At 44.3% G+C, this 19,239-nt stretch overlaps 1 protein-coding gene across 1 annotated transcript in view; it reads right to left on the bottom strand.

Moving 5' to 3' along the window:
• Positions 1 to 11,261: 11,261 nt before the first annotated feature.
• The window catches only part of PEX14 (peroxisomal biogenesis factor 14), a 79,448-nt gene continuing 71,470 nt past the window's right edge, over positions 11,262 to 19,239 (bottom strand). The window contains exons 7-9 of the mRNA XM_049806081.1: positions 18,598 to 18,695; positions 15,310 to 15,401; positions 11,262 to 13,111 (exon numbers count right to left, since the gene is read on the bottom strand). Coding sequence (XP_049662038.1) covers positions 12,646 to 13,111; positions 15,310 to 15,401; positions 18,598 to 18,695 — 656 coding nt within the window. The 3' untranslated portion in view covers positions 11,262 to 12,645. The remainder of the gene's footprint in view (positions 13,112 to 15,309; positions 15,402 to 18,597; positions 18,696 to 19,239) is intronic.

Genomic DNA, 19,239 nt, shown 5'->3' with positions numbered 1-19,239 from the left:
TGAACCACCAATGCTCTTTTTAATGTTTTATAAATATGTATGTGTATATATATAAATATAAAAATAATATGTATGCACATATATATGTGTGTGTGTATATATCTATATGTATATACATATATATAGATATATAGATATATATATAGGTTTTGAGACAAAAATGCAGAAAGTGAAAAAAAAACACCCTAAACAGGATGGTGTGCTCTGATTTACTTGAATCTGGTCTCTTCAGCACCTGCGTTATTAAGAACTGAATATTTTTCCACTTGAATTTAGTGCTATTAGAAATTTAATATATGTGTTTTATTTATTTGATTTTTTTTTGCATGACTGATGCAAGGTTTGACATTTTCACTCAATAAAAACTGGAAAAAAAACCCCAAAGTTTTAAGTGATCAAGTTGTCTTCTTGATTGAGGAGGTGTTTTATTTTTTTAAGAGCTAACAAGTCTTGGAGCAGTTCAGGTCTTTAAAAGCACTGCAGTCCTAGTACTGGCTCTGCACCTGCTTTAACAGCCATTGTTTTAGCACTAGTATTAAGGTGGTAAGCAAGTGCCATAGGAACCAAAGTTCTCTTTACATGGACTCTGGCCTCAAGCTTTTTAAGCAGCCCTGTAGTTTTATTTATTTGAAGCGCTCATTGGTGCCCCTGATAGAAGTCATGCTCACATCTCCACAATTTGCTAAACTGGGACCTGGAATTAGAGACGTGACTGGTCACGTTTTGACTTCTCCTTTCCTACGTTGGCCTGCAAACTCGGGGTGGTGGATTAGGATCCATGGTGGAACTGTGCTTGCTGTAACCCACTTGAAACCTTACAATACATTCAAAGTCCACTAAATCAATAGATCTTTGGCTATCACCCTAACAAAAGAGACAAGGAGCATGAATGAAGCATCCTGTCTGCATAGAAGGGGTGGCGGCTAATAAATCTACTAATCTCCACTAAAATGCAATGTTGAAGCCATATACTTTGACAGAACATAAAGCTGCATGCCACGCATCAAAGATCTGAAAGAAAGCATTCCTTACCTGGCCACTCCATAACTTTTTCCTGCTGCAGAAAGGTGTATGTGCCATGCTCTTGCCAAGTACGGCAACTGCCATCTGGGATGAGAAAGTCTTTCAGGGAAGAGGGTGTCCTGACAGCCACAGTGTGATGCAACACTGCCTCGGTACAACTGATCCAGCAGTCATGAGTGCTGACTGTAAAGGAACAATAGATTAGATAAAACCACTGCACGCTCAATACAGCTTGTCCCCACCATTCTCCTACCCAAGACTTATCCCAGGCCTGGGTACTTCCACACCGGAGGTGGGTCTATAACAGGCTTTCATCACCAGCATCCTTGCTCTGAACGAGGCAGATGGGGACAGGCAGTAGATGCCATTTTACAAGGAAGCAAGCAAGCAAGCGACTTTGGGGAAAAAAAAAAAGTGTTCACAGCACTTCCTGTGCTCTAAAGCAATTGCTCTCGTGTACCTGGCAGGTACCAACTTGCCCCTCAGTGGAAGACCTTTACAGGCACGCATCCTAGCAGTCCTTGTGGGAATTGGTACATGGAGCAGGACGTAACTCTGCACAAGAGCTGCCTCTGTGTTGACCCCCACGCCCTCCACCCTGCCCAAAGCTGTTCTTTCACCAGTGAGGCATGGAGACTGCACACAGACCAGCACACACCCAGCTGCCTTCCTGATAAGGCCAGGCTTGAGTGCCCTGGAAATGCAACTGGTTCTGGCAGGTATCAGGGTGTCTGCGTATCCACCCTCTCAGCCTCAGTCACAGTCTCTGCAGTGTCAGATGAACTGCTCCTAGACACTGGCCTGGCATGATGCACTGCTCTGATGCCCATCCTGCCAAAGTGCTGTTGGGGATGGGGGGAAAGAGCAGTGTCAAAGTTCTTGTTTTACCCAAGGAAAGCAGAAAATCCCTCCTGTGTGGCTCTTCCCCTACCATCTCAAAGCAGCTGGGTCTTTGCACCTCTCTGCCACCCGTCAGAGAGCCCAGGAGCAGCGAAGCAGCGCTTGCCAAGCCTGATGCATTGGCAGCAGCTGCCTCCTTATTAACAGAGAGGATTAGACTCCTCTCCCTTTCAAAGCCCCCTCATTGCTCTGCTGCAGCTCCCAGCCATCCTGTTTTCAGATGTCATTATCTGAACACACTCCTAATCCGACCTTGGAGCACAGAGGTTTGTTCTCTCTGGAGCTCTGCCCACAGCACATGGGATATTTACATGACTTTGTTTCCGGGGCGGGGGGGGACAGGGGATGTGAATGACACAACTCACTGCTTGAAAGCTTCTTGGAACTTGCCTCCTTTCTGTGGAACTCTGACTGCACTTCATGACTAAGTCATGGGAGAAGCTGCAGGTTGAACAAATCAAAGCCTCGCTATTTGCATTCATTCCAAACCCTTGCAACTGGTGACACTGCAGCTCTGCATCTCCAGCTCTGCATCCAGCCCCTGCAGTTGGTGAGCCATGGAAAACAGCAGACACCTAGCAAGGCTGCTTGTTCTAACATCAGGACAAAAACTGGACCATTGCTGCTGCTATTATACTTTGATTACATCAAGTGTACCCCTGTAACAGCATTTTTTTTGTGAGTGCAGGACCCTAGAGTTACACACATAACCACAAAAACTACACTGCCTGTTCTACATAAGACACTGGATATCCACTTTTCAGCACACTTACCAAGTCTTCTGCAGCACCCACCAACATAGGCACCCACAGTGGGAGTATCCGTTGTCATCAGCCCAAACATAGACAGAGGAGCACTGCTCTCCCCTCTCCAAACAATTCAAGACTTTAAACCAATAGAGGCAGAAAAACTTCAATTGCCTCAAACATAAACAAGCAGCATTCAAGGTATTCTAGGACACAAAATGGGAGACCAGATGGTTCTGTTGCTGCTTCCAATCATCCTGGGTTTTGGATGTCATTAACCAGACATGCCTAGTCCAGCCTTAGCACATGGAGACCTGTCCTTGCTGGAGCCGTAAGGGCCAACAAGGACAGAAATAAAGAGAGCAGATTATCAGTGTTGGCCAAAAATGAAGGTAATAGCCATCACGGTGGCTCAGAAAGATGATCATCGCTATTCATCCAAGTGCTTCTTACAGACAGTCTAGCAAGGGTATTTTTTAGATATTACTAGGAAAATAATACCTCGGGTTACACCTCTCCTTATGTCCCAGACCTACAAGTAACAGGTTTTGTACTGTGGTAGGCATTCATTTAATTTGCAGGAATCTTTCTTCCAAGCTTTTATCAGCTCCAAACTTAACTCCCCTTTAGTCAAGCAGCCATCTCACAGGGAGCTGTGAAGACCAGAATGCAGAGCAGTTGGTGTAGGGCAGCCAGCGGTCATCCCTGAGCCACACCATCAGGTGTGCAGAGCTGGTGCACATGCCCAGCGAAATACTCCTCATAGCTTGCTCAGCTGAGTACAGAACGCAGTAAAGCATGTCTGACTCTGGGAGGATATTTACTCTAGTAGCACAATGCCTCCTACACCCAGACAGAAGAAAATTCAGAATTCTGATGCTTACTGGTACAGAGGAAAAGCAGCTGTTACGACGCACAACACATACTGGGCATAACTTACAGCTTGCGAGGACCAATGCTCAGCACTGGCTTCCTAAGGCATAATGACATTAAAAAAAGAGCCGGAGACTTGCTAGGGAAATAGGTCTGTTAAATAAGCCCATCTTTATACCTCCAGATTAGAGAATCAAATTTGGAACTGAGCAAGATTTTAGCATAGAAGAGCAGTGGCCAAGTCCCTGGGTCTAAGTGTGGCTGAGATACCCACAGGAGCCCAGTTTCACGGGAGTCCATAGGGCGGGGAAGGGGAACAATACATGTGCTGCTGCAGCTTTAGAAAAACCTACTGTTGAGAAAATAGGGCATGCCTCTGATCGGGTGGCAGGACTGGAGACTCCTAGCTCTCTTAGAAGACTATCAAGAGTTATTCTAACACATCCTCTTCCCTGTAACAGGACAAGAGGCCAGAAGTAGAAATTTTGACGGAACACAGACACAAAAGGGGAAAAAACATTCACACAATGGAAAAAAAAAAAAATAATTAATCGAGCCAGCTTTTTGTACTGTCCATGTTGCTCAGGTATGGGAGTTAAGACAGAAACCAGCCATTACCAGATAACAACTAGTTAATAGATAGTCTCAAATGCTTTGAGACTTCCTGGAAAAAATATTTTCACTGGGCAGTGGGTATAATAACACAAAGGAGGAGAGAAGTATTGTGACACAGAAGTGAACAAGAGAGTGTGGACCAAATGTTTAAAGCTAAGACCTTCACTTGACCTCCAAAATTTCCTTCACAGTTCTACACAAGCCATTTCCAAGAAGTAAGGTTCTGAACCAACAATCCTTCTGAACCAACAGACTGCATCAACTGCTTGTGTCACAGCTGAGTTTTGCATTTGCACTTCTGGGCTGTTGCACACAGGCAAAAAATTGTGTTCATAAACCTATGGGTGCCTTTTCTGAAGACCATGGGAAGCCCTTTTAAAGAAGCAGCTCTTGGGAAAAGGGAAGGAGAGGAGCTATAACCAAATATCCTCCCCCTGCCCCCCCTCAATCTGCATGCGATCTGCATAGAAGACAAGCTTTCAAACCGGACAATAAAATCTCACATCATCTTCAAGGGGAACATGAACTTTAAAGACTTCTCTGAAAGTCAATGAGCAGCTTGTACCTATTCCAAACAAAAAAAAGCATGTAGATTGTTGGGAATTTTTTTGGCGTTTCACATACGCGCATGCACGCACACACACACGAATAAATAAATAATTCCTGTCTTTCTCTACAAATCAAGGCAGAACTTAGTTTAATATCACCAAACTTGGAAAAAGTGAGAGCATGCATGAATATATCTGTACACAAGACTTGCACATGCATAGCTACAGCAAAATATACAGGTTTGCCTAATACTTTTGTGGGGAGAAGGAAAGCATGCCAGTTTCAGTGAAAGCGTGCACTAGCATGTGAAGGAATTGCATGTGTGATATTTACAATACCTGGTATATTTTATGGGTACCTATAAAAGGTAAGGATAGGCAAGAGGCTTTTATCTGCTGCAGACACTGTTACATGGAAATCCAGCATTCAGAGAGGAAACCCCCACTTTTTGGGTCTCTGCTGTCTTGAACAAACTTCACCAGTACCTGAAAGCTGACAACACCTAACTCTGGAAGCAACAGTCTCTACCAAAGAGGTGAGGGCACAGAGGGGAGAAAGGCACTGTTACAGCATTTGTAGGTACAGTAGATGTTAGAAGGGATGATGAGTTCTTCATGCCAGCCCTGGGCCAAGAAGTGGGCTCACTGGAGTCCCTAACATGCATTTTCCCTTACAAGGGCCACGCATTTGCTCAGAAGATAGGAACACGGCCCCTCGAGAGGCAGATTCCTTCATCTTACCCAGGGGGAGGCAGGGTGCTCTGTCCCTTAGTCCTGCTCTTGCCCCTGAAGTGCCCCAGACCCATCCTGGCTGAGGAGGGGTGGCCAACAGAGGCAGCTTCCCTCCTTCCTTTTGCTCTTTTTTGGCAGGGAAACTCTTAAACAAACAAATGAAGAAACACTGAGGATTTAAGTAAACAGACAAAGATTTATCTGACAGGCAGACTGCGCCTTTCCCTGCCCCCTTCCCTTCCCACAGGGCAGGGCGCTGCCTTGTGCTCTTGCTGCGAAGCCAGCTACCAACAGCATTTGCCCCAAGCCCTTGCTGTCACCAGCAGCCCCTAGGACCCTCCTGTGATCCCAGGCCACAGCCATGCTCTGCCTAAACATCAGAGCTCTACAGTCCGAGACATTAAAGACGATAAAACAAACCCATTTGGTCTGTGGCCAAAGCAAGTTAGAGAGCCCCTCACGGGGAAGCAAGCTCGTTCATTCAGCCACCAGGCACTAACCCTGCAAGTCACGCCTCAGCTAGAGCCATTTGCGCCTACAAGATGGAAGGGAACCAGCTCTGGCCTGTGGCTGGTGGTGGCACCATATCTACCTGCCTGTGCCCTGCACCAAGGCTGCTAACACAGCCACCTGTGCAGAGGTGGTTCCCTGCAGCTGACACAGCTGCAGCCCCTCCACGTCCCCTCTGCAGAACTACAGAGGGGACACCCACTGCCAGGAGCATTCACTACGCTTCTCTACACTTCTCTATTTGACATGAATTAGCACACTCTGCCAGTGTTTTTTTAGATTTGGGGAAAAAAGGTAAGAAACAGATGCAATAGTGTGATGTTCAGTTTCAGTTGAAACACCAGGCTGCACCCAGCTCATTCTGGGGAATAGAAGAGACTGTGAAGCAAGAGGGAGCCTCAACCTCCATCTCACACCCAAAACTTGCTGGCTGCTGCAGTGGAAGCGTTGATATTACTGTACAGCAATGCACAGACACAAAACACATACAAGTAAGAAGGCAAATAGGCATGAAGAGATGAAATCTACTGTTGATACTGTAAGAGGGCAGGAAGCAAAGAATACTTCATCTACACAGGAAAGCTGCAGCAATTTAGCACACAGTCTTTTGTGCATGCACGTATCAGTTGAAACTGTTTAAGTAAAGCAAATCTGTTCAAAGAGATGGAATAATGTCCACCCAAGAATTTGCTCTGGTTTAATTAAATCAGTTAAAGAAATTAATTTTAAAGAGGTATTACTCTAGCTCCACACAGATAAAGCCTCAGTACTAGCTTATAGAAGCAGAGGGATAAAGTTGGAAGCAGTCTGTTTCTGAAGTGTAAGAAAAGGGAAAGAGCATTAGACATTAGGAGACAGGCACACATGATGGAAGACTGAAAAAACAACAAAAGGGATGCTGTACAAAACAGACATGCCAAGCAGACAAAGTGACTGAGAGACAGACAAGCAGGCTGGCAAAGTGACAGGCACAAAAAGAGGCAACAAATAAGCCAGTTGTACTTCTAGTTCCTCTGAATCAGCCCTATCCAGCCAATCACCTTCTCACTCAGGAGACACAGTCGTAAAGAAAAGCAAGTATTTTACCTAAACCAGAAAAAAATATGTCAAATCCCCCCCCACCCCTCTTCAGGCACGTTCTTGCAGCCAGCATCGTAAAACATCTCTTATTATTTGCGTAAATATAGAAGAAAAAAAAAAATCCTGAAGGGTTAAATCCTTTAGCAGATGCAGAAAAGAAGGGCTTGGTGGGAAAACAGGGGTGTTCTAAGATGCTCCATATTGTAAGTAACCCCTGAGCAGTCCTTGCAAAGCATTTGGGGAGATTTTTAGTCTGAAAGACACTTTACAAAAATAAATTGTAATTGAGTTTAATAATCTTCCCCTTTTCAGAAAGGGCCTGACAGATGCTGCCTAGTGCTCACTTCTGCCCCATTTCAAATATTTTTACCTTATTTGGATGAAATATATTATTTTTCTAATGAAAGGAGGTTGGTTTTTTTTTTTTTTTTTTTCCAAAGAGCTGGTTTTCCCTTCGTCCAGCTGGTGCCTTTATTAGGTTAGTGCTTGCTCCCTTTTGGGGATGGGATTGTTTTTTTCCCTGAGCTGGGAGAGACCATGCCAGCCCCTCAATCTACAAGTGCACAGTTCAGAGCTTCTGCTGCACAGCAAGTGGAGGAGTTGGGCCCTGCTCTCCATTTTCCCTCTTCCCTGATACACCAAAATTCACCTTAGGTATATTTCCATTATTTTGTTTCATTTTTTGAGAGCGTACATAGTGGTGAGAGCCAGCCTTTCATCAGCATAATAGGTGGACACAGTCTAAAAGTGCCTACAGAGGCTGACTCCTGAGGAAGCAGCATAGTCTGGGGATAAGATGATAAAAGAGAAAATGAAGAAAGCTAGAAGCTCTCTCCTGTACCCTTAGGTAAATAATTTGCTATATTTCACCTCCCAGCATCCCTTTATTTATGTTTTCAATCCCTGGAGGCCAAGCCCCTCTCTCGCTTTGCACTTGCATACAACCCAATGGTATGAGAGGTCAAGTCCAGCCTGGAAGACTCTCAGCTCAAGATGAACATCAGTTTTTGGTGTGCAGGGTCACCACCACGTACAGTTTGTGCTTAACATAAAGCACCACCACACAGAAGGGACTTTCCAAAGCTTCCTGTTGTCAAAACCTTTGGGAAACACACCTCCACAACCTGCTAGTCAAGCAAGGAGACCGTAACACAACAGATTTGCAACAAAAAGCTACTCTGGACCTGCTGTCTAGCCTTTGTTTTCCCCAAGCATGGTACTGCCCCACAAAAGGAAAAGCAAAGGCAGCCTCCATTTCTCTAGCACACACTGCAAATGTAAGCAATGGAGTAGACACAGAGTAGGTTTTTCCACAGGCTCCCTCCCTGCCCCAGGCAGCAGCCCAGCATATACCATGCTTCCTTCCACCAGTATACATCAGAATAGACCTTCTGGCAACCCTTCTAACAAACCCCAGACCAGGGTGAGGTAGCTACTGGAAATGCAGCCAGTTCCCCCGCTCTATTGAAGAGAAAATCAAGGAGAACATAGTTACTAAAAAGCACTTACTTGCCAGAAGAACCTGAGTTGCAGTAAGCAAAGGCCAGATCTAAAATGTCTACCTGCAGGCCAGAGCAAGCTGGCTAACTGACCAACACAGGCTGCTCCAGGATGGTAGGGCAGTTCGCCTCACACAGCTGTGCAGTCCAGGCTGTTAGGGGACAGTGGCTACAGCTGTGTGGTGTGCTGCAGCCTTGCAGTGCTCTCACTCCAAAGCACAGCCAGCAACGGGGGCTGGGGCTCTTGCTCCAGGGCACAGCAGTTCATGGGGTTTGGGGTTTTTGTGCAAGCTGCAGGACCTAGCATGAAACCCGGTTCCCAAAGTTGGCTTTCTCTTCAACTTGTCTGTCACATCTCTGTATTTACCAGCCAGTAATTTTTTACCACCACATGGGGAAACTGAGGCACACTTATAAGTAAAATACTTTGCAAAGCGTCATGCAGCAAAGCAAAAAGATCACAAGGGATCCTACAGTCCATCCTCCTCCTTCTGATCCCACACAGTTAGGTTACATTCCCAACACACAAAAGGCAACCCCCCCCCCCCCCCCCCCCAAACCTTCCTGCTTCTGACAAAGATACACATAGGACTTAATTGTCACATCTGGCGGTGAGAAAGATTGGACAGAGGTGATCAGGAGACATCTCTCTTAACCCTTTCCCACTTTATCACATTTTTTGAGTTCCCCACATTTCTCTTGCAGCTATTGAAAAGGGAGCTTTTATATCCTCAAATTACTGGAAAGCACCAGCCTGGTACCGTTTCCTCTAGGAGAGAGAGCACAGACTCACACGGTTTCACTGAAAGTGCTCAAATGACACCGTTCAGAGGAAGCTCCCCTCACCTGCTTTCTATATGCCATCAAGGACCTATAGAAACCATGTTACGAACCCACTGAACTCACCAACCCGGGTGTTGTTATTCTTCTTCCTGTGTCAAAACAAAGGCTGATTACACAGTAAAATAGAGTACTTGAATAAGCCAGATGGTGGGTAACGGCTGCTGCTGTCTGTCTTGTTCTGCAGAAAAAAGGTTCACTACCTGGTCATCTTTCCACTAATATGATGCCATTCTCAGTGCCTACTGGCCAGTGGGCTAAACATTTCACAGGGCAGCTGATCTAAGAAGTTTGTTTCTAGCAAAAAAAAAAAAAAAAAGAAAAAGAAAAAAATTACAAGTTAGCAGTCAGGCTACATGGTTCAAAATACTCGCCCTAGAACTGTTGCTATGCTGGAAAGACAAGGAACATGAGACAGGAATAAAACTTGTGATTGGCAACAATACCTGCTGGTAAGAAGGTCTGGCTTCTTCCAAATTCTCTGCTGGTGGGTTGGATCTCTTCAACAAAGTACACAAACACCCCATCAGCAGCCAGAGGCCCAGAGTTAGATTTTTTGAGCAACAATGGCTATAACGGCGTTTTCTGGGATTCATCAGGATGGGGAAAGGAAAAACTGTGACCTCTTGAATTGGTAAAGGTTCTAAGAAACAAAAACTACGCGAGGAAAAAGAGCAGCAGAAGAAAACTGCCTTTTACTCTGCACCAGAAATCTTGAGGTAAATGAACTGAACACTGGCAACATGGAGGAAAAGGGGGGAAAAATGAACCCGCAGGGATGCTTGTACTGTAAACCTCGTAAGTCACTCTGCAAGGCACATACCTCAGCAACATATTTTCCACATTTCACCAACTGCTGTTGTCCAGGCACTTTCTATTTTCAAAACCTTCTATGTATATGAAATGTACACAGGCAGGACAATACTTTTTCATCACATCCCTGTGTTCAGTTGTGTTTTCTTTTCACAAGAATTCTTGGCTTGGAGAAATGAAAAGTGCCATCTCTTAAGAAAAGCCTTTCCTTTTAAACACTTTCAAATTTGCCCTGTTTTAGCTAAACGTGACGTTCTTTGTGAACGTTAAACAGTGGAGAGAGAGTCTGAGAGGGAGAGGGGGAGAGAGAGAGACACACACACACACTCACTCCTGGGGAAGATATTCGTCCATTTAAGGAATGAGAAATCATCACATTCAGCAGCAGGTCTAAATACAGTAATACGAAGGTCCCTTTCACTCCCCCTGAGCAGGAAAATGTCACTGTGTACCAGACACCCAAATACTCAGGAATCAAGTAAATCCCTCATTTTTAAGAAGGGAGCCAAATACTTCTGTTGAACAAAGATGGGACTGCAGTAGTTACGAACTACTTGCTGTACGCCATTTCTTTCAATGGCTTCTGTACTGACATGGCAGGGTTAGACCAGTCATGGGATACGGCACAGCATTCCCTGCTGGTAGATAAGACTAAGGGGCAGTGGGTTATCTCACACACTCCCTTCAGCTCCTCCTGCTGCTGGGGGTGGAAAGGAGCAGGGTGCTGCATTCTGTGCCCTGCAGAGCCTCCTGCTGGGAGGAAAGGAACTGGAATAGCTGCTTTTTACTCACTTGATGATGCATCCATCTCACCCTCTGCAACATCGGAGGCAACCTAGCATTACAGAGTTGTTGGAGCTATTTATATTGTACCTTATATTGTGCTTAAACCGTTCTCTACACTGCCTCCTGCTGGTATAACCTAGTATTGGAGCAGGCAGAAAAATCAACCATAAATGTCCTTCAGAAAACATTTTATAAGGACTGAATTTCTGTAATAGTCCCTCTTCCCTCCCTTTACCACCCTGCATGCATATTTCTCGACAAAATAAGAGCCACAGTAATCCAGTAATAGCCTGGTGTTAAATAGTGGTAACTCATATTTATTACAATTATATACAATCGTATTTTATATTTGAAATCTATACATGATCACACAGACGAGCACACTTGCTTGGTGAGGACAGTGAGACTCAGTTGTTACAAGAATTGCTCTGCTAAGAGACTCTGATGCAGTGAATAATATAATTGGACACCACCATTTTACCAGCTGAGAACACAATGCTGCAAATGAGAGGTTTCAAAATTCACTGTTTATTTGTGTATAGCCCCAATGGGGCAAAAAAAAGGCTGGACTGGGTAAGAAGGGCCAGTGGTTAACCTCAGAGCTGGAACTGTTCTCTCCTCTGTAAAGACTGCTTCGCTGAAGCAGGTGCCTGTCACTGGGTAGGTACAGGTCTCAGCTGATCATTTAAGATGGATTTTCTCCTCTTTTAGGGAGAAAAAACAGGCTAAAAACCATTGCAAAGATTCAGAATTAACCAACTATTTCAACATCTGATACCAACTCATTCATTCACTCATTCAGGGTAGCTATAAATAAAATGTAAGATGTCAAAAACTGATGTGAGCTCCTTGTCTTTGGAGGAGGAAGGGTAATAATTGGGATGAGTGGAGTCAACTTCTTTTAAAGCCTTCTTTTACTGGGGACTAATCGGTAACAAAGCCACCTGTTCTCATGGATTTTACTGTGGCCATGAAACCTGGACTTGGTCCCTAGCATGAGACCACTTTAATGAGTTTAAGCATGTGGGGTGGAAATAGTGTTCTTTGGACCCCACAGAAATTTAGTGTTTTTAGATGCTAGGTAGTTTCAGGAATTGGAGGCTTGACATAAGGCTTGGAAGAGCCAAGACTAAGATTTGGTGAGGAATTCAGGGTTAAAATGTTCTTTTTTTGGCAACAGAATATCAAGTAGTTTGAGAAATAAAACAGAGGGTTATTTTGGGAAACAGAGAACTGGTTTGGGCCTTATGTGGGGATTAAAGGCTTCTGAAATCAAAGAGCTCAGGGCAGATTGGTTTCTGAAATTGGATAGAAGGGACTCTAAGATGCAGCAAAGAGGCTGACTGTTTCAGGAGAGATGGTGTTTTTGTAAAAGGACTTATTCTGTAGCTGTGGTGCATGGTAAGGCGATTGGTCTTCCAGCCTAGGCAGTGGCCCCAGCTCATGGGGAGAAGGTGGGTCTGGGAGGGGAGAAGAAGCCACTGCAACACTGCAAAGCCCTGTGGTAAAACAGGGCCCACCTTGTTCACTGGGCAATCATGACCCTGCTCAAGGTCAATCATGGGAGAATCATTGGACAGGATGGTGGCACTTCTCTCCGCAAAATGGGAGAGGTGCCGGGGACAGTGCAGGAGGCTAGGGAAGATGTACAGCAGCAGCAGCAGCAGAAGCCAGGGTGCCTTAGTCAATCTCATTCTCATTGCTGGCTCCCTCAGGTCTTCGTAGCTTTTCCACTTGCTCATTAATCTGACCATCCCCTCCTCGCCGGTCCTCAGTCTGGACACCCAGACATTCCTCCTCATCTACATGGCTAACGTCATCATCCTCATCGTCCTCTTCCTCCTCTTCATTCCTTTTGGTTTCCCTTTTCTCCTCCTCACCCTGCACCTCCATCCGCACTTGGCTCTTGACATCAATCACTGCCTTGTTGCCCTCCTCTGTGCTCAGCAGATGGCAGCTGACCTTCGAACCCTCAGGGCTGTGGTTCTCCTTGACTGGTGATGAGGTGGTAGACTCGTTGCTGACAGGTGAGATGTCACTGCTGCTATTATGGTTGGCAACAACAGGGTTGGAGGGTGAGCTTGGCTTCACTGGGATCTGCCATGACGGGATCTTAGGTGCTGAAGGGGAGGGAGGGAACTGCCTCCTTGGGGGAGGGGAAGAGGGGAAGAAAAGGAGAGAAAGGGGCTTTTATTAAAAAAACTGAGGGGTTATCATTAGAGAGAATGGTATGTGCACTGGGGAAGTCATGTAAAGCAGGACTGAAACCATAAGTCTCCTTTGCCATAAATGAACAAAACCAAGGCCACTTCACTTCTTCAGCCAGAATCTCAAAGTGCTTTACAAGCACCCTGTAATCAAGCCTGCATACACGGAAAATATCACAGCTGGGCAATCTGAAGTACTAAAACTATCTGGTTTGGCCAATTTCAGAGAATAAGCTAGCAGTCAGGAATGCTGCCTGTGGAAAGACATGGGTGTCCCTTTATAAAACAATCACTAATTCATTGGTAAAGAAAATTCCCACTGGAGTAAGAAGTCAGACACACCAGGTCCTTGTGCCTGAGCCAAGGAATTTCACCACCTGGGTCTCGCCTCCACTGTGATACACAGCTATTGCATTCTGGCTCATTACAACCGCGAGCCTATCTCCTAGTCCCAGCATGCACTTCACGTGTTTGGGCCAGATCCTGGCTGCCGCAAACTGGTTCAGCATCTCTGACTTGAATGGAGTCAAGCTAGCTTGCACCAGCTGAGAAAGCTGGCTGCTCTGTCCTTGAGTCCTTTCCAGGTGCGCTTTAAGGATTTGATAGTAGCAGGCTAATGGCCAGCCCTAATAGGAGAATCCAAGTACCAAACAGGACAAATATAAGTGCAGTGGGGAGCAGTGGTGCCCTCAGAAAGTCATTTATCATGAAGAGCAAAGCAAAAAAGCCTGTCTGATCTAGTACTCCCCATGCATCCTTGCTTGTGTACATGAAGATTGGGAGTATGAAGAGGTAGCAGATCAAGCTCTAAAAAGGATGCTGTGTGACAGGGAGTCCTCGTGCCCCTCAGGTGAGCTGGCTAGTGCCACAGACAAGACCAGAGCAGATGAAAGCTGGCTGCCTTCTTACAGTAAGTGCTCAAACACAGCAGATTACATTTTCTTAGACTGAACTAGGAGCAGTAGTTGATCTCACGTCCCTCCTCCTGCTGCCACCACCAGCCATCGAAGAACTCTGCTGATCTAACCTCCATCTCCTGTGAGTGCAATATGCTAATGTCTGCATTATTCAACCAGTATAATAATGCAATCAACAAATTCAATCTGGAGACTTTTTTGGCTCCAGTGTTGCTGCTGCCTCCTCACTGCAGAAACATTTGCCTTTTTGTTAAAAAAACAACCCCCCAAAGTTTTCTTTTTTCTAAAAAGCACTTATCCCCCAGCTGCAGCTTTCCTATTGCTGAAGAGGTGTCACTAAGTAATGCTCTCTCCCCAGCAGTGATGCTAGTATGACCCAACTTAACAGACAGTAACTTAATATGTGTCCTCAAGCCTCCAAAGCTTTCTACTGTGACTCCTGGGAGGAATGGGAGGTATAGCAAGAATTTAAAAGGATACTAAAGACAATACACTTTTCAGACTTTTCAAAAGCCCACTTGCTGAGATCCAGAACATGTCTAGTCCAATCTTAGACTGATCTTTGAAGTCCATCTCTTAGGAAACAGATGGCTTGAGAAGACTTCGTTACATGTAGAAGGAGGCAAGGGAGTCACACTAGAGGGAAAGGATCAATAGCTGAAAAGCTAGATAAACTCTTAAGTAATGTACTTGGTAAAAAAGAATTTCTTCAAGAACTGAGATCTGATCCTTGTTCTTACGACTGTCCCACAGGCTGGGATTTATATCACCTCATTTCAGACATCTACTACATTATAAGATGTCTGTACCTGAGCTAGCTAATCGAAAGAAACAGGCTCTGCTGAAGTGTGATTCTTTTCATCCTGGTTATGCCCTAACCATGAACAGGTCAGCTGAACTGTATCCAGAAGTGACTCTCTCTGTGACAGAATGCAGGTGCAGATCCTGTGGTGAATGGTAGAGAATTCCTCTTTCATAAACAAAAAGGAAAAATCTTATTAATTACCCAAGGCGCTCTGTGATTTAAGGCAAGTTTGAAAAGCATTTTGAGACCTGCAAATAGAAAGTGATAGTGGAGTGCAAAGTGGTATTATTAAAATAGCAATAACAGGATACAGAGTCAGTTCCTGTTGGTAATGCCTTTCCTCTCCATGATTGAGAGAATCCCAGAAAGCAACCCTTTCCCCACACAATAATCTGCTCACATATTCCACCCATACCGGTTCAGGAGAAGTCCTTTTAACGAGTAGATCTCAGATTTCAATTCATTAATATTCTGCGACTCCAGAATCCAGTTGGTGGAAGTTGTGGCCTAGAACATGAAAAAGACGACATAAAGATCAAAGTATGAACTGGGAGATAGTTCACAAATGTCACTTTTTTCTATGTTATCCTCCCTCTCCTCCCATCTGGGAATCTCGAGCCCTGGGGATAACATACATAAGCTCATTTAAAATCTCTCAGATCTGAGCAAAACAACTTGCACAATAAAGAAGGACCTGAATGAATCCCCATGATGATCAGAAATAATAATTGTCTCAAGGTGCTAAGACCATTCAAGTATTTGCTTTCTGTTTGGGGGACTAATTCATCTTGTCTCCAACATACCATGCACAACCATTGCTGAAGCATCTCAAGGGGATCTTTCTTTTTTGATTAGGAGGCCACTAGCACTTGTGAGAATTCAGACAAAACTAGGTCTACATAGGATGTTTTCCACCAACATGTCAGGCACAGAACAATACACAAAAGCGGAAAACTAAATCATTTGATGCTGACCTAATGAATGACTTCTAGAGGACTAGAACTAGGATCCTGGAAGGCAGTGGGACTTGCACTGAATCAGGTCCTTTGCTCTTCCCTGTGACTGCACTTAGTTGAGGCAACAGATTCAAATATTATACATTAACAACTATTTTTAAATGATTTGTTCATTTCTCCTAAATCATGAAATAAAGAATTTCTTATCTGCACTCTGTGGTGATTAGAGGTGGGCTGATAAATTGATGCTTGAAAGTTGCAAAAATTTTCCCTACTAGATCTGAAGAATTAGAGCTATGCTTGAGTTACCAAATTGCATGTCCAGGAAGAAGCTGGACTAGGCACTGTCTTTTGGATCTTTCAAGGCAATGAATGCAGTTTGGTGGGGAAAAATGATAAGTAACTCATGGAAGCCTGGTATAGCTGCCATCAGCACTGCATCAGAATTGGTAACAACTGAGGAGAACATGCTGCAGATACTACTTTTGGCACTCTTCCTTTTAACCCTTTTGGGAACTTGAGAAATAGGAAGAACATTCTGAAAGACAGATCATGGCCTGTGGTTACCCCATTCTATCATTCTAGCAATTCGTGTAGCAATGGGCTGAGTATAGGACCAAAGAATACTCACGTCTAGCACTTCCCATAGTAATTTCTGCTAAAAGCCATTAGGAATGAACCCATTTGTGAGCATCATTCCAGAGATACTCCTAATAAATCCCCTGACAAAGCAATCCAGGACTGGAATAACACAACCCCCCTCCTCGGCAGTTCCTACTAGATGTAGCCAGAACTGGTTGTTCCTACTTATTCTTTAAACAGACTCCAGTTAGTGCTGAGTAACCCTGAACACCTTCACAGCCAGCACTCCTCACAGTGACTTCTGGGCTGTGAACCCAGTGAGCTGGGAGAGGCTCAGTCTGTAGGAGCTGTGATATACACAGATGCGTTCCCTTGGGATTCACACTCCCAGCCCTCAGACAGCAAGAATCCAGGAGCCACTGTTCTGGCTTTCCAAGACCTTGAAAGCTACAGCAGCACATTAACAAGGGAGTGATTTCCACTCACTGGCCTGCAAAGGACTCAAATTTCCAAAACACATATGGTGCCAGATGCCTAGGATTTAGAAATAAAATCTGACATCTGGGGCTTTTTAGCCAGTCTCTTTAAAAAACAGTTGTAGAAAATTCAAGCCTTGAATTTTTATGTACGTTTTTTAATTACTTAAAGTCCCTCTTTTTAATTTTTTACAGCATGCCAGTAGGAGTTTGAAAAGCAGATATAAAAACTTACATTACAGCTGAGAAAACACAGCTTTTATTCTTTGGTTTGTGGGGTTGCCCAAGTTTTTCTTTGTACACATGAGGTTTAGATATCATAACAATGTGTGCTACCATTTCAGTGCTGGGGGTAGAGAGGGGGGGGAGGAAAAACTTCTTCAAGACTCTCTAAACCACCAAGACTCTTATGCCCTTTTTCCTTCTTAAAGCTCAACATGTGGTCTTAATCTTAACACTTAAGACCTGAAAACAGTTTTCCAATTTCCGGACTGGCTCCAGGCCACTGACAGGCCACAGTTCCCAAGGAAAATTGAAGTAGAGTGTTGTGACCATAAACTGGCTTTCATGGTTGGGTTTACAGCTGTGCCACTGAGGGATTCCTACTGTACAGTGTACACACCACACAGTCAGCTGTGGCCCACCAGTTACACACCATCAAAAGGTTTGTACGAGATTAAAGTATAGGTAAGGGGAGAAGACAACTGTTCACACTATAGGTAAAAGACTGTAAGCATTGTCTAAGGGATTTCACAGTAAAAAGAAAAAATCTCACCCTGTGCAGAGAATACTGCAAGACAACTGGGCCCTGCATAATGACAAGTTTGTGAGTGAGAGGAAGACTTCATCTCTATGTGACTGGTTCAAATCCATCCCACCTCACATGTAACCAACACTTACTGGCTAATAGAATGCTTAGGCCAATGGCTGCAAAGTACTCTGGAGATGAAGAGCACTATTCTCATTGCCAGAAAGAAAATCAATTTTGGTTAGAAGTGGTTACTTGTAGTTACACATGTAACAACACAAACTAGTCAGAACTAATGGTTTTATTGCTGGGGTCAAGTCAGGAGTCAAGGGGAATGGGCCACTGTGTGTTACTAATGTGGGGGCCACCTGTTACACTGAGATGACCGAAATCATTGAAACAAGAAACCAAACAGTAAGAATGTTTGGCCATTACCTGGCCTGGTATCTGAAAAGGTGACTTAAATACAGTACTTCAAGTGTGTGCTTGGCTGAACAGGATTAAGTAATTTTTTTGATGATGTACAAGGGTACAGAAGAAATTTAAACATGTAAAATTACATATTACACACAAATAAAACCTCTGCACAACTGGCCTTTACCTCTTTTGGTCAGCAGACTAAACAGCACAATTATTTCATCTCAAATGCAATAGAGAAGATACAGAGCTGAGAACAGGTCTGAGGTCTCAGACACACAGGCTGCATACAAAGCTATACAGCAAAGCCCTCTCAGAAGTTAGATATATTTCATTGAGTACCCAATTAACATCCAGTGCTTTAAACAGACCACCTATGGAGAAGTCAGATGCAGAGAAACTGTCTGGGGATATGACAGAGCTGAAGGCTGGATTGTGAACCTAATAAGGTGCTTTCCATGTGCCCACAAAAGAAGCCATGCATGTTCCAAAGAAGATGGTGATGTAAACGTGGAAGTGGATACCTTAGAAGCAGCCAGTTCTTGGGTGAGCTCCTGGATTTTCTGTTGTTGCTGGATCAGCAGTTCCTGGACAGCTGCTAAAGTTGTCTGTAACTGAGTCACTATGAGGGAAAAAGCAGGAGAGCATTAAACTGAGACACATGCACATATATGCACTCACACACGTCCTTCCTGCTGTCTAGCTACAAAGATGCCTCTATTCCTACTATATTTAATTTATCTATGCCCGCCTGCTCACTTTAATCCATATGATTTATCTGCAGTACGGGTAATCTACCTGCACTGCATCTAACCTCCAGTATTTCTAGTTTATCTTTCCATTGTATAGATGTCTATAGCCCACAGTATATCCGTCCAAAACCTCTCCCTTCTAATTATATTGGTTTATGATTTGTACATCTCCCTGAACTTACACAATGTTTGTATCATTTATCTATCCTGGGCCTCACGCAGGCAAACACTGGGGCTAGCTCCAATCTGGGAAGAGGCTGGTCTCAGGATTGACCTTAAGGTATCATGAGAAATGAAAGATGCTTTTCTTCTCACCCTCCACTAAAAAGTGTAATTAGCATCCTCCCACTCTCAACCCACCAGCTCCTTCAACCCCAACATCTTTAACAAACTTACTGCTGAAAATCATACTTT

The sequence above is a fragment of the Accipiter gentilis genome, chromosome 1 (genome assembly GCF_929443795.1).
Source record: "Accipiter gentilis chromosome 1, bAccGen1.1, whole genome shotgun sequence".
NCBI classification, from domain to species: domain Eukaryota; kingdom Metazoa; phylum Chordata; class Aves; order Accipitriformes; family Accipitridae; genus Astur; species Astur gentilis.
Note: the sequence above shows the minus strand (reverse complement) of the source record. Positions and strands in the feature narration are given on the sequence as shown.